The sequence below is a fragment of the Cryptococcus neoformans genome, chromosome 11, assembly GCF_000149385.1.
Source record: "Cryptococcus neoformans var. neoformans B-3501A chromosome 11, whole genome shotgun sequence".
NCBI lineage: Eukaryota > Fungi > Basidiomycota > Tremellomycetes > Tremellales > Cryptococcaceae > Cryptococcus > Cryptococcus deneoformans.
Window position 1 is genome coordinate 480,106 of NC_009187.1, and position 11,920 is coordinate 492,025.

The following is an 11,920-nucleotide window of genomic DNA, read 5'->3' on the forward strand; positions in this document are numbered from 1 at the left end:
ATTTCTAGTAGTAATATTTCCCCTGCGCACCGCCCCCTATATGGGCTCCGCCTCTTCCCGACCCGCCAAAGCTCCCCAGGACACCATGAGCAGCAAGCTCCCCGCCTCCCCACAGCAGCCCCCACCGGCCCTCCCCCCAAAACCCGGGGACGGCTCGTCAGATATCCTCCAGCTCAGAGCAGCAGCCCTCAGGAGCTCAACCGCGCGCTCGCAAGATCCCCGCCCGCCAGCCCCCGCAGGCATTTTCGGCGCCGCTCCTCCCGCATCGGCCGCCGGCGTATCCTCGCAGCAAGCACCAGCCCTCCTTGAACGGATTTCCAAGCCAAAGCCCTCGTTGGCGGACAGGATCGGCAAACCGAACTTGTCACCAGTCGCTCCTGATGACAAGGAAGAAGGCGAAATCAGCGACGACGAATACGAACCGGCAGGCGGCGAGGGATCCATGCTGGCTAGAAGGATCGGAGGCACTCGGGTCACTCCCGTCCAGGCTGCATTCAATGGTATCCGGAGCAAGGCCATGCACCACACGGAGAGGTCGCCTGTCAGCGCACCTTCGTCTCGCTCTGGACGACCGACTTCAACGCGGTTCGAGCCTGCCACCGCTTCCCGCGACGATATCTTTCCTCGCCATCGGGTGCCCAGTCTGCCTGTGCCCGAACCGTCTCCTCCGCCCCAGACACCTCCACCACCGACAAACATTGAGCTGCCCTCGCCGCGCATACCGACACCGCCTTTGCCCTCGACCTCTGTCCATCTCGTCCCGTCAACACCACCGAGGTCGCCGTCACTCCCTCCTCAAGAGCAAGTAGTCGGAGCGGCAACACCGCCTTTGCCTTTGCAAAAAGAACATTATCATGAAGCGACGACTCCTCCTTTACCGCCCCAGGAACAGATTTTCGAGGCCAAAACGCCTCCTCTCGGGCCCAGTTTCGCACCTTCATCACTACCCAATTCACCTCCCGGCACACCACCCTTGAGCTCGACATTTGAGTTTTCCGATTCCAAGGAAACCTGGACTCGTCCGCCTACCCCCGAATTTGAAGGTGCTGCTGAAGAAGAGCAGGAAGATCGGACTTGGGACAATGAGGATGCAATCATGAACGAGGAAGATCGTCTAGAATTAGAGTCGCCTTTGGCTGCTCCAGCATCAAGTATGTTATTTTCCATTTCACTCTTGAGCTTCAGGCTGACATCGTCAAAGATGCTCCAGAAGAAGAGAACAATGACTACATGGACATCATCCGCAACCTTTTATACGAGGGTGTGGATCCTGAAGCTCTTATCGCACGCGGCGCTCCGCCAGAGCATGTCATGGCAGTCTGTCGTGAGATTGTTCAAGGTACTCGAGAACGTGATGGTTTTGGTGAACAAGAAACACCCGATGTTGGCTATTCACGTGAAGGGTCAATGGCCTACGCGATTGAACCATCCGAGGCTACTGCGCCGAGCTCTGAGAATATGGTGGATGACGAGATGCTTGCGGAAAGTCCAGGGTCCGAAGCCACAGTGGAGCCTCTTGCCTATCGAGTGGACCCCGCACAACTTCTCACCTTGGCAAGCGTGGAATCACCAGAGCCGGAAGCTCCCAGACCTCCAGAGCCTTCGTTTCCGACACCCGTGCTGTCACCTCCATCTCATCCTATCGTCAGCCCAGTTAGTCAAGTTCCTCTTGAGAGCAGACCTTCCCCTCGGCTTGGAAGCCTTCTTGCACCTTCGCTTTCCGTTCCCGATATGCCTCCGACTTCTGCATCTACGTCGTCAGGCGATCAGCCAGCTCAATCAACCCTTCACACTGGTTTAGCCTCCCTTCCTCCTCGTCCAACAAGTCTTCTTCCTCCTTCGGGAAGTACACCGCAGCCATCTGTACCTCCTGTGCAGTTACCAGTGCCATCTTCCCCAGCGAACAAACAGCCATCTTCCCCAGCGAACAAACAGCAATCTTCCAAGAAGAAAAAGAAGAAGAAGAAGGGTAATCAGGAAGAGGCCAGGGCAAATGCAGCCGCAAACGCTTCGACGGAAGCAGGCCCCGGTCCATCAACTATGGCGAGTCAAGCTATCAGTCAGGCAAACCAGACAGGGCCTTCACAACCCCCACAACCATCTCAACCTCATCCTCATCCGCCACCTCCGACCAAACCTCTGAAAATGACAAAGAAGGAGAAAAAGGCGGCTCGTGCTCAGGCTGCTGCAGCTGCCGCCGCCGCTGCTTCAACCTCGGCGTCTGTCTCTGGGCCTACGGGTTTACCTCCACGTCCTGCCGTGTATCCCGAACCCTACCATGCGGCGCCTTACATTCAGGATCCCTACGCCATGTATCCGGTCCAACCCCAGCCGCAAGTGCAAGCTCATCTCCAACATCAGTATCAGCCCCAACATCAACGTCAGCGTCAACCCGATCTGCCTCAGGTATTCCAGCAACCCGCTATCTTTGATATTAATGTGGAAGTACCCGTTACGCCTCTCGCACAAGATCAGCCCCCTCCTCCACAAACGGCCGCACCTCCTCTTCCTCCCGGATCCCCTCCGGCTGATTTGCAAACCATGTTATCAGAGTCCAAGCGGAAAGTGCTGGAAAGCATGCGACGTCGAAAGGAAGCGAGCGTTCAGCCGTCTGCATCAGTAACGCCAGCATTGGAAGCTCCGGCGCTCACGTCGACCCGGGGGTCTACCACTCCTGCCATACAGAGTGCGGAAGTTCAGAGCACCGGTGTGTCTATCAGGACTGGTGACCTGGATAGATCGGTTCAAGAAGAAGCTGCAGCGCTTGAAAGGGAATTTCTTGGCATGCATATGACCGCGGCATCGATGGCTAGCCATGTGGATCCAAATTCGGTAACACAGTCTAGGTCTATGAGTATGGAAATGGATGTGGACGTCGATATGGATATTGACGAGCCAGAGGAAGGTGAGATTCTCGTTGTGTCACCTCGTGTCTCTGCTCCTGCGCCCATTCTCACCCCCGCGCCCGCATCTGCTCTACCATCTATACTTTCAACATCTGCGACATTACCGGAACGACCTGCGAGTGCTGGGAGCAATCTGCCAGTTCGTCGAGGTATCAAACGTGCCCATGCTGAAGATCTCAACGAATCCCGAACCGTCTCTGCACTCGCAGCTCGTCCCCCGCTTGCCGCCAGGCGTTTATTTTGTGCTCCTTTGCGGCCGCATCAGCTCAAGATCAGTTTGGACGAAGATTCCGATCCGGATGATACTGATGATGAGGATGACGAAGAGAATCGAAGAATCGAAGCGGACGAGAAGCAGAGAAAGCTGGAAGAAGAAATTGCAAGGCTAAAGGCGCAGATTGCAATGAAGAAGAGGCGCAAGTTACAGAGTGGGCAAGCGAGTGGAGCTACGACTCCTATCCCTACGGATATGGGCAGTAACGCCGATACGGAAGTTCAGGAAATATCAGTCTCTCAAGATCAGGGTAACCTCGATATCGTCAAGTCTGCTGTGATACAAAGTATTGGAAATCCAAGGGGTGAAGATGCTTTCAGGTGTAAGTCTAGTAATTCGAAATCAAACCTTTGTCTTTTTTCTTTCCCGGTTCTGTCCAACTCATTTCGCGCCTATCCCCTAGCCTCGACACCGGCCGATATCAAGCAGCTAACACAAGAGTTGGCGCAAAAAGAAGCGCAAAAGGAAGCTCACGATGAGGTAATGCAAGTTCATGCTCCAGGCGCCGGTGTTACTGCTTCTCAAGATTCTGGTATGTTCTAGAGACTGATAATTTTTCTAGAACGCTGAAGGTTTACTTGCTTGCTTGTAGCTATCGCTGGTCTGTTACCAAAGCCCAGCCTCTTGTAAAGTTACTGATGCATAATCTGCAGAGAGTGTCATAGCCGTGCCTGGTGATGGTAGGTTTACGGTTTCAGGACGGTACTGATAAATCAGAGAACGAAGACCTGGCTTTAGTAGTTGACGGATCTAATGATCACACGGTGAGTGTATTTACTTAATTATCGATGCTTACGGATGTTGCAGGCCGTCTCAGCCGCTTCCCAAACCAGCCAGCCCTCAACTTTATCGAGTGAACAACGTACCTCTCAACCACAACAATTGGTGCGTTGCCTCGCGTCGAACAAATGCTAAACCCGTAACGCTAGTCATTCCACGCATACAAACCCATCCTCTCTTATTATCCTCAGCTATCTCGTACCCTCATTCCGTTATCCAGCTCTTCTTCAATGGCCGCGTCTTCGTCTTCTTTGGACCCATTTTTGAATATTGATCATGGATTGCTGGACTCTATTATGCTGACTAATCGCTCGCAGAGAGATCCAAGTGTGACGTTGTGCTCTGCGGAAGTCGGTGGTGGGAAGTGCGCGGATAGGAACTGCCTTGCTTTACATCTCAACAAGACGTTAATACCAAGTGGCAAGTGCACTGTTTCTTCCTCACACCTTTCAAGTGAACCTAGTCAGCAAAGGAAAAGCTGACTTGTAGCCACGCGCTATCTCTTTGTTGGTAATTTGTGCAGACGAAGATCTGGTGGAATATGTTTTTGAATCTATCACAGCACCTCAAGAACGAATAGGCAGTGCCGATAAGGCCAAGGAGAAGATCAGGATTGCGGTGAAGTTGGCTAAGAATTCTTTAGCGGCCGTTTCCGGTGGCGTAGAAAGGCGACAAGATCATTCGGCACAGCCTGACAGTAACGAGCAGTACAAGAAGCTCTTGGAAAAGGTCGGTCAGATCCTTCAGGGCTGATAAATCTGCTCCATTGAGTCCTTGGGAACGCTTGAACTCCCCCCATTCCACCCGACATCCTCTTCAGCGTTCGATCTTGCTTTATCTATCTGCACAACAGATGACTCAAAAAAGTTATGTTACCAGCATATATCTAGCATTGGGCAAGTTGTTCTTGGGTTTTAGGTCAGATTCCTAGCAATCATACATCGGTCTTCAGCACATTGCATACTTTACGACATTTTATGAATAATCATATTTTTGCGCTTCAGAATCTCGGCTCGTGATCATATAAAAAAACTGTCCCAGTTGCAAGCTTATGAGAAGGAGGACGGTTTTAGGTAACAATATAAATAAGTACTTGGGGTGTAATAAAGTCTGCACTACCGACAAGTAAATCCCAACAATGGTCTGTCTATTCTTCAATGCTTCTCTGACAGTCGCCCAAAGAGATTCCCCACAACACCGCTTTCCCCTCCTTGAGACTTGAAACTTTCCAAGAAATTCTTCATCATCTCATACTCTCTCTTTTGATTCACGTCAAGCTCGCCGACCTCTTCAATATCATCATCCGAGTCATCAGGGTCTATACCAGCACCCTTTAAGACAGAACGTAACTCGCGATCCATCGCTGCAATGTCATCCTCTGAGAATGCATCAAGATCAACATCATTGGTCTGCGAGGTAGGCGGTAAAGGATTGGCGGAGGAAGTCGATTTCTTGTTTTTTGATTTGTTGGATGACTTAGGCTGGCTTGGTTGAGAGGTGGAAGGTCCGTCTCGGGAGCGAGCGAGTGCTTCGTCCATAGCACGCATGACGGTCTCAAAAGAATTTAAAGATGTGTTCGATTGATCAGGCGATTGGGTAGTGGCTGATGACTGTGAAGCTGATTTGGAGGGAAAGTCAGCCTCGGCAAACTGGACCTTTTTGCTGGTGGAATCTCGTGGCTGTAGTTTCGCCGGTAGCTCGTCTTTACGCTTAACCTTGCCAGACAGTTGCGGAACAAAGGCTGCAACCTCATGTTAGCGTGACAGCTATATCCGCAAACCATGTGCAAGAGCTCACCTCCTCTGGCTCGACGATCGCCCAAGATACCCTCCCACATCTCATCGTTGATCCCCAGAGCCTCCCTCGAGAACTTGAGGAACTCCTCCGTCTCATCCTCCATATCAATATCAACCCCTTCTTCTCCTCCAGCGGCCACGTCTTCATCTTCATCCTCGTCCTCTCCTCTATCACCCCAGACGCGCCTCTGCATCTCCTCTTCCAAATCAACGTCCTCGCCCAGTCGTAACTTTGCTTTACGCTGTTGCTCATCCTCGTCCTCCTCCTCGATTTCTTCAATCCTTGCCTGTTGGTTATCCTCAAGATCCACGGGTGGAAATTCACTCCATTTCATCTGCGCAACTTTCCTCCCCCAAGTACCTTCAGCAGGAAGGTCTGACTCAGAGTCAGATTCGGAATCAGAGACGACACCGTCGAATTCTTGTTTAGCAAAACGAGGAGGACGCATTTTAGAAGGGATGAACTCGAGAGGGTCAATCTTCTTGCCGTCCGCTTTTGGAGACGTTAATGATTGATTTATTGCTACTGGTAATTGATGGGATTGTTCGGAGATGTGAACTTTGCGTCCCCAGTCGGAAGCGGGAAGAGTTGGGACGAGACTATCCATTCTCGCTTGCTTCTCGGCCTCAAGCTTGTCTTTATGAGCTTGCAATTCTTCGCTGTCAGAGTCAGAGCCAGAGTCCATGTCTTCGTCAGACAACTCGCTACATATTCGTCAGCTACCCACGAAATAGCAAGTCAAGAATAGAAGGAACTCACTCGACGAATTGGGCACCCTGGAGATCACCTTGGCCCCCAACAAACTCTTGTACCTTCTTCGCTAAATCGCCAAGTGCCTTTCCGTCCTCTTCAGTGAGTTCCACATTTTCCCTTTTCCTTTGCTCTTCGTCCTGCTTATCTGACTGCTTTGCCTGACCTGAAGCATGCAACATCATTGAATCGAGTTCGTCAGGGGAAATTTGGAGCCAATCGTCATTGTCTTCGGGGGCATCTTCTGAAACGGCAAGTTGATCGAGAGACAATGAGCATGAAGCAATGGCATTGTCTACTAGGTAGGCAAATGAAGGTCTTTGAGATGCAATACTACGTTCCTGTCAAAATACACTCTCGACAAAATGTCAAAACTTACTCTGCAGACTTGGCATTTATGTAACCTTTCCTTGCCTTTTCTTCTCTCTCTTTCCACTTTTGACTACCTTCCAGCTCATTTCCAAACCACCCAGCCTTCCTGATTCCCTCAAGGAAGGATGCGTATCCTTTATCCTCGGCGCTATCCACCGACTCGCCTGTAGCTCCCGAACGAGACTTTCTACCGCCTTCACGGTACATAATTTCAAAACCAGTGGCGAGTTTAACACCTAGATCTCTCCACCGTCGCTCATTCTCAAGGTGTTTGTAAGTGCCTTCGGTAGCGTCCAAAGAGGGAGGGTCGCGGACATTCCATTCAGGGCCAAAGACTCTGGGTGGATGGAAAACCTGCCCTTGCAGCTGGGCGTAAGCAGCGCGAGTGAGAGTGAGCTGACTAAGGATTGAAGGGGAGGGTGGAAAGTGTGTCATTCGTGAAGCGGCCTGCAAGGAGTCAGCTTTGGGTGTTTATCGAGATAAGGAAAAAAAATCACTCACACGAAGTTGGGCAGGATCTCGAACGTAAAAAGCTTCTACAGCTTTCTGTACCAATTCGGGTTTCCTATTGAGTGCTTTGGCGATGCCAGCAGGCAGATAGATTTTGGTCTGATGAAGATGGGTTTTCATCGCTTCCGGATAGCCCTTTATTCTTTCCCATACAACGTTCTCGACCTCTTTGGGAGCAAGATATCTGCCGGTCTGTACGGCCCGAAGAGCATCAGTCTCAGAGAGGTAAATTGAAGAGTCAAATGTGAGGTCATCGGGGAGCTGATGTGGAGGTGCAGGTGAGTGTATGTTTAGTGGGAGAAGGTGAAGGTGACCATTTGAGAGCCACAACTAATTTGAATTCAGCGATCGAGCTCTTACGAGTGGCAAGTCATGACGAGACCTACTCTATTATTGGCATTATCGGGTGACACCCAAGAAGGAAGCTCATTCGCGGCTTCAATAAGAAGAAACTCTCCATCCGTGTCCCTTACACTACCATGGACCAGCGGTGTTAGCCAATTCTGCAATTAACGAATGGCGATGTGATCGGATACATACCTAATGATAAATTCTGGCCACTTTTTAGAGACTTGTGTAAGGAGCCATACCACCAGCCACTCATCATCTACCGCATCCCCTACTCTCATTCTTCCTTCCAGTTTGTGATCGTCATCTGTGGCCACTTTGAGCTCCCATGGGTCCTTGTTCCATAGCCAGCGTTCCGGAAGAAGCGAGTGGACGTGCTCAGTAACGAGGAGAGCTGCCGTGAGGGGTTCTTCCAGCCGAGGAAGATGTATGACATAGTGAAGAGTGTCTTCTGGGACCGTGGGGAGGGGAATAGGATTCGCCATTGGGAGTAGGAAAGTGAGTAAGCCACCAAAATATCCATCTGAAGATCAGATGGATAAATAATAATGGCTGTGACGGGATCAAATTCATTTAATGATGATGTCATCATAACTGTTCTCTTTCCGTCGGAAAACATCGACGAGCCAATATTAACACTGTGGACTACTAAACATGACGGAAGACGCTTAAAACTACTACACAAACGGACACTCATTGTATTAATAGGAATGGGAAGCTATTATGTTCCCATGTATTTCCTCTGTATCTAACTTGGCGGAAAATCAATTGCCAGATTTTTAGGAACCTATTACCCCCGAGTCTTTTTTAATTAGTGGTCGTCCTATCAAGGTGCGCCACTAGATTGGTAGTAGGTACGCTCAGCTAAATATTTTCACACTTCTGGCTCCTTAGTTCTAAACTCACCTTGACAGCCATTTCCATCAAGATACATGCGGCCTCAGTGACTTCGTCGACATCTGTAGTATCATCTGACATTTCATCTTCGGAAGGCGTGCCTTTGGTTACTTCGTGCTGTTTAACATTCAAAGCTGAAAACTTGTTCTTATGGGGACTCTGAGGGCTTGAATTACTTGTGGGTGATCCGGACCGACGTCCTTTGGCTCTGGGAAAACCATGCTCGACTCTCTAGGAGTAGATTGAGCACACTATCTGCGTGTTATCATGTCAAAGACGGTACTGACCCACAAACCACAAGCGTTACAGACAATTTTTCCCTTCTCGTCTACTGCGTCAACGTTTGTCCTCCACAGACTAGTTTCTTTCTGCCCATCTCTGCAGTCAGTTTTTCGCTTCTGACTCATTAGGATAAGCTCACACTGACCTCAGTACATCCACAGTTGGCACAGCGCCCCGGTCTCAACATGCGTCGTTTCTTGACCCTTTCCTTTAGAGTGGGCGGGGAGATTGGAGTCAAGAGTCTTTTCATCCCGGCCGCTGGGGTTCTAATTATCCTAGGGGGTTTATTTGGTAAAGCTTGTGAGCTCGTTCTGTTTCTTTGTCCTTCAGCAACTTCAAGGCTGATTTTTTTGTTTGTTATTTATTTGTAGTGCTTTGAAGAACGGACTTGATTAAGTGAGTGACTTATTGCCACGGCGAACATTATTGAGCCTGAGCTTCACAGATCCAAGTTTTGTCCCACATCTTCCATTTTTAGAGTCAGAACAATTCAAGCTCCATATGACGGTGAGAATATCTCAATTTGGGCGGGAACACAAGGGAACGACGATACCATGGCCCTCAAATGACAGAGTTTCCTAGCAGGCCACAAATTGTAGCCTGTCAGCTCGGAAGTTGAACGGTGGAAGGGAAAGAAAGGATAGTGGAGAGAAGAGAATTGTCGGAGCTAAAACCTGTACTTACCGAAAGGATCTCCAAAGGAGAAGGTAGGAATCATGACCTGAGGCAAGTCGTGTCCATCTTTTCCGCCCGTATCACCCTACTCCTTCTGTCCGCGACTTCTGAATGTTTCCGATCCTTAATATAAAAGTTTTGCTTTAACGTATTTCTGCACAAAGGTCTGTATCACTGGCATAAGCGTCAGCCCTTTGAAACCCGAGGGTCGTTGGAAACAGAGTCATGATGTTCATGATCAAGAATAAGCATCTGTTATATTTGTAATACAGGATATCTGCGATATGTGGAGTTGTGCAAGGCGATGTTGTTACTTCTGACTTCGCATTCTTGCCCAGATCTACCCTTACTTCTCAATCTCCTGCCCCTGTTCGACTATTTTCCTCGTTGCTCGCCGATGTCAGCTGCAAAGACTGCCCCGTCGCCTGTCGAAGCTCCCTTAGCACCAGATACACCAGATCCCCCCAAGCTGTTTGATGTTTTCGAGGTATTATCGGTCAGAAACGATGTACTCTGACCGGTGCTTGTGCTTTTCATAGCTTTTTCGGAATTTGACGTTGATGAGGATGAAGACATGTGGGAGGATGGATCGAGAGGCTGAATGGGACAAGGTTGAGGGCGGGAGCCCGTAGCTGATACTGCTGCCTCGGCAGAAAGAGGTGCTGTTGATGGCGGTGGCGGCGGAGGGGATTGCGCCGTTCTATCATTCTGTATATTACGTTTAGCTTTGCACGATGGATGTAGTCAAGAGATTTACCTTCCGCGTATTCAACTTGAACCCTAGTCTGGCAAAATGTTCTGCTAATTCTGTAAGCTTTGGTAACATGGGGATCCTGACATGGTCCGTCAGCGATTACTCTGAATGTGGTTCAAAACACTTACTGTCGAGGCGAGTAGATGCGGAACGGTTGGCTTCTACATTCTACCAGTTGGGCCACCGGCAATCCTTCTTCTTCCACCGCCGTTATATCGTAACATCTGAACCGCAAAGAATAACTTCCTTCTTGCCTTACACAGAGATCCTACAAAATAGCAATGTATCAGTCGACTACTCCGATATCAATCTATATATAACCCTACCGTAAATAAGAACCACACCCCCATCTTTCCTTCTAGATCGGGCACTTTAACTCCTCCGACATGTAAATTGCCATACAAATTTCTTTCCGGTACTGCTGCTCCACGCCCAGCTCCGCCTCGATGAGCGCTTCCAGTCTCTGTTGCTGAGCCAGACGACATTTCGCCTGATGACTTCGGCCGTTTCCACTCTTTGGCAGCTTTTTCTCCACGCACAACATCTTCAGCTAGTGAACGGTCTCCAAGCGATGCTGGATCAACCTCCGAAGTAGCAGCTTGATCTCTCGCCTTCTGCGCCTGCGTCGATGGGCCTGAACTAGCTTGCTCGCTACTTGTAGCCCCCGGAAAATTAGCTGAAGATGTATCATTTTCTCCATGTGGCTGATGCTCTGATCCGCGAAGCAATTTAACTCCACTTGTTTCTTCGATAGCCGAATACTGAGATACCATAGGCGCACACAAATCGGCAGCGCAAACAATGTTAACAGCGTCAAGAGTCCTGTGTCAAACAAAGCAAGCAAAAGATAGGCAAGATAGTGTCAGCTTTTGGATGACTATACACTCAAGGGATATTATTCTTACCCTGCATCGACCTCTTCCTCGATTACACCGGCATCATCGTCTGCTGACCGGCACTCCACAGCTCGAAGCCGTACAATGGGCGCAGGCCCCAGCGGTCTTCTGTCTTTTTCGGTCTTCCGTCTACCCAAAACAGGCTCTTGTTCAACAGTAAGTGCGAATCTAAGCAAAGATCAACGATATGTTACGGATGTTCTATACGCATAACGTACCGCATCTGTTTGCCACTGAAAATACCCTTCTGCAGAATGATTGGCGGTGTGAATAGCACTAACGCATTACCGGAGCGCATATTTCCATTATTTGGCTGAGAAGCGGAAGCGGAGATCGAGAGTGAAGCATCTGGCTCCCGCTCAAATTGGCTACCATGCTTCTCCACAGCAGTGGCGACGGAGCGCGTAATGGACGGAACTGCTGAAGAGGAAACGTACTGGCTCTCAGTGTCTTGTGAGGGTTGTGGAAAAGGCATAACCCGTTCTTGCGGTTAGAGAATATTGCGATGGTGGCCTTCCTCGCCGACCGAGTCGCAGCCTTCCTTCCAGCACTATGTCTTGATTACGGTTTACGGGATGGTGGCGGCCTCGGGTGATTGGAGGGGTGATGGCGGTAGGTTTACGTGTGAGTGGGGGGAGAGAACGATAGGGTTGCCGGAGACATAGATAGATGCGGGAAC

The 11,920-nt window shown here is 49.9% G+C and overlaps 3 protein-coding genes across 3 annotated transcripts; 1 reads left to right on the plus strand and 2 right to left on the minus strand.

Moving 5' to 3' along the window:
• Positions 1–40: 40 nt before the first annotated feature.
• CNBK1670 (hypothetical protein) lies at positions 41–4,713 on the plus strand (the record flags this gene model as incomplete). The annotated part of the gene is made up of 7 exons (XM_767700.1): positions 41–1,151; positions 1,202–1,872; positions 1,978–3,502; positions 3,584–3,712; positions 3,865–3,944; positions 4,110–4,422; positions 4,484–4,713. The coding sequence occupies 7 exons, from the start codon at positions 41–43 to the stop codon at positions 4,711–4,713; spliced, it is 4,059 nt and encodes a 1,352-aa protein (XP_772793.1).
• A 401-nt stretch (positions 4,714–5,114) lies between these two features.
• Positions 5,115–8,222, minus strand: CNBK1680 (hypothetical protein; the record flags this gene model as incomplete). The annotated part of the gene is made up of 7 exons (XM_767701.1): positions 5,115–5,701; positions 5,758–6,461; positions 6,517–6,840; positions 6,887–7,326; positions 7,381–7,719; positions 7,776–7,863; positions 7,930–8,222. The coding sequence occupies 7 exons, from the start codon at positions 8,220–8,222 to the stop codon at positions 5,115–5,117; spliced, it is 2,775 nt and encodes a 924-aa protein (XP_772794.1).
• A 1,744-nt stretch (positions 8,223–9,966) lies between these two features.
• On the minus strand, positions 9,967–11,716 carry CNBK1690 (hypothetical protein; the record flags this gene model as incomplete). The annotated part of the gene is made up of 6 exons (XM_767702.1): positions 9,967–10,299; positions 10,349–10,424; positions 10,474–10,613; positions 10,672–11,167; positions 11,251–11,409; positions 11,460–11,716. 6 exons carry the CDS (start codon positions 11,714–11,716, stop codon positions 9,967–9,969), a joined length of 1,461 nt encoding a protein of 486 aa, XP_772795.1.
• Positions 11,717–11,920: the final 204 nt, after the last annotated feature.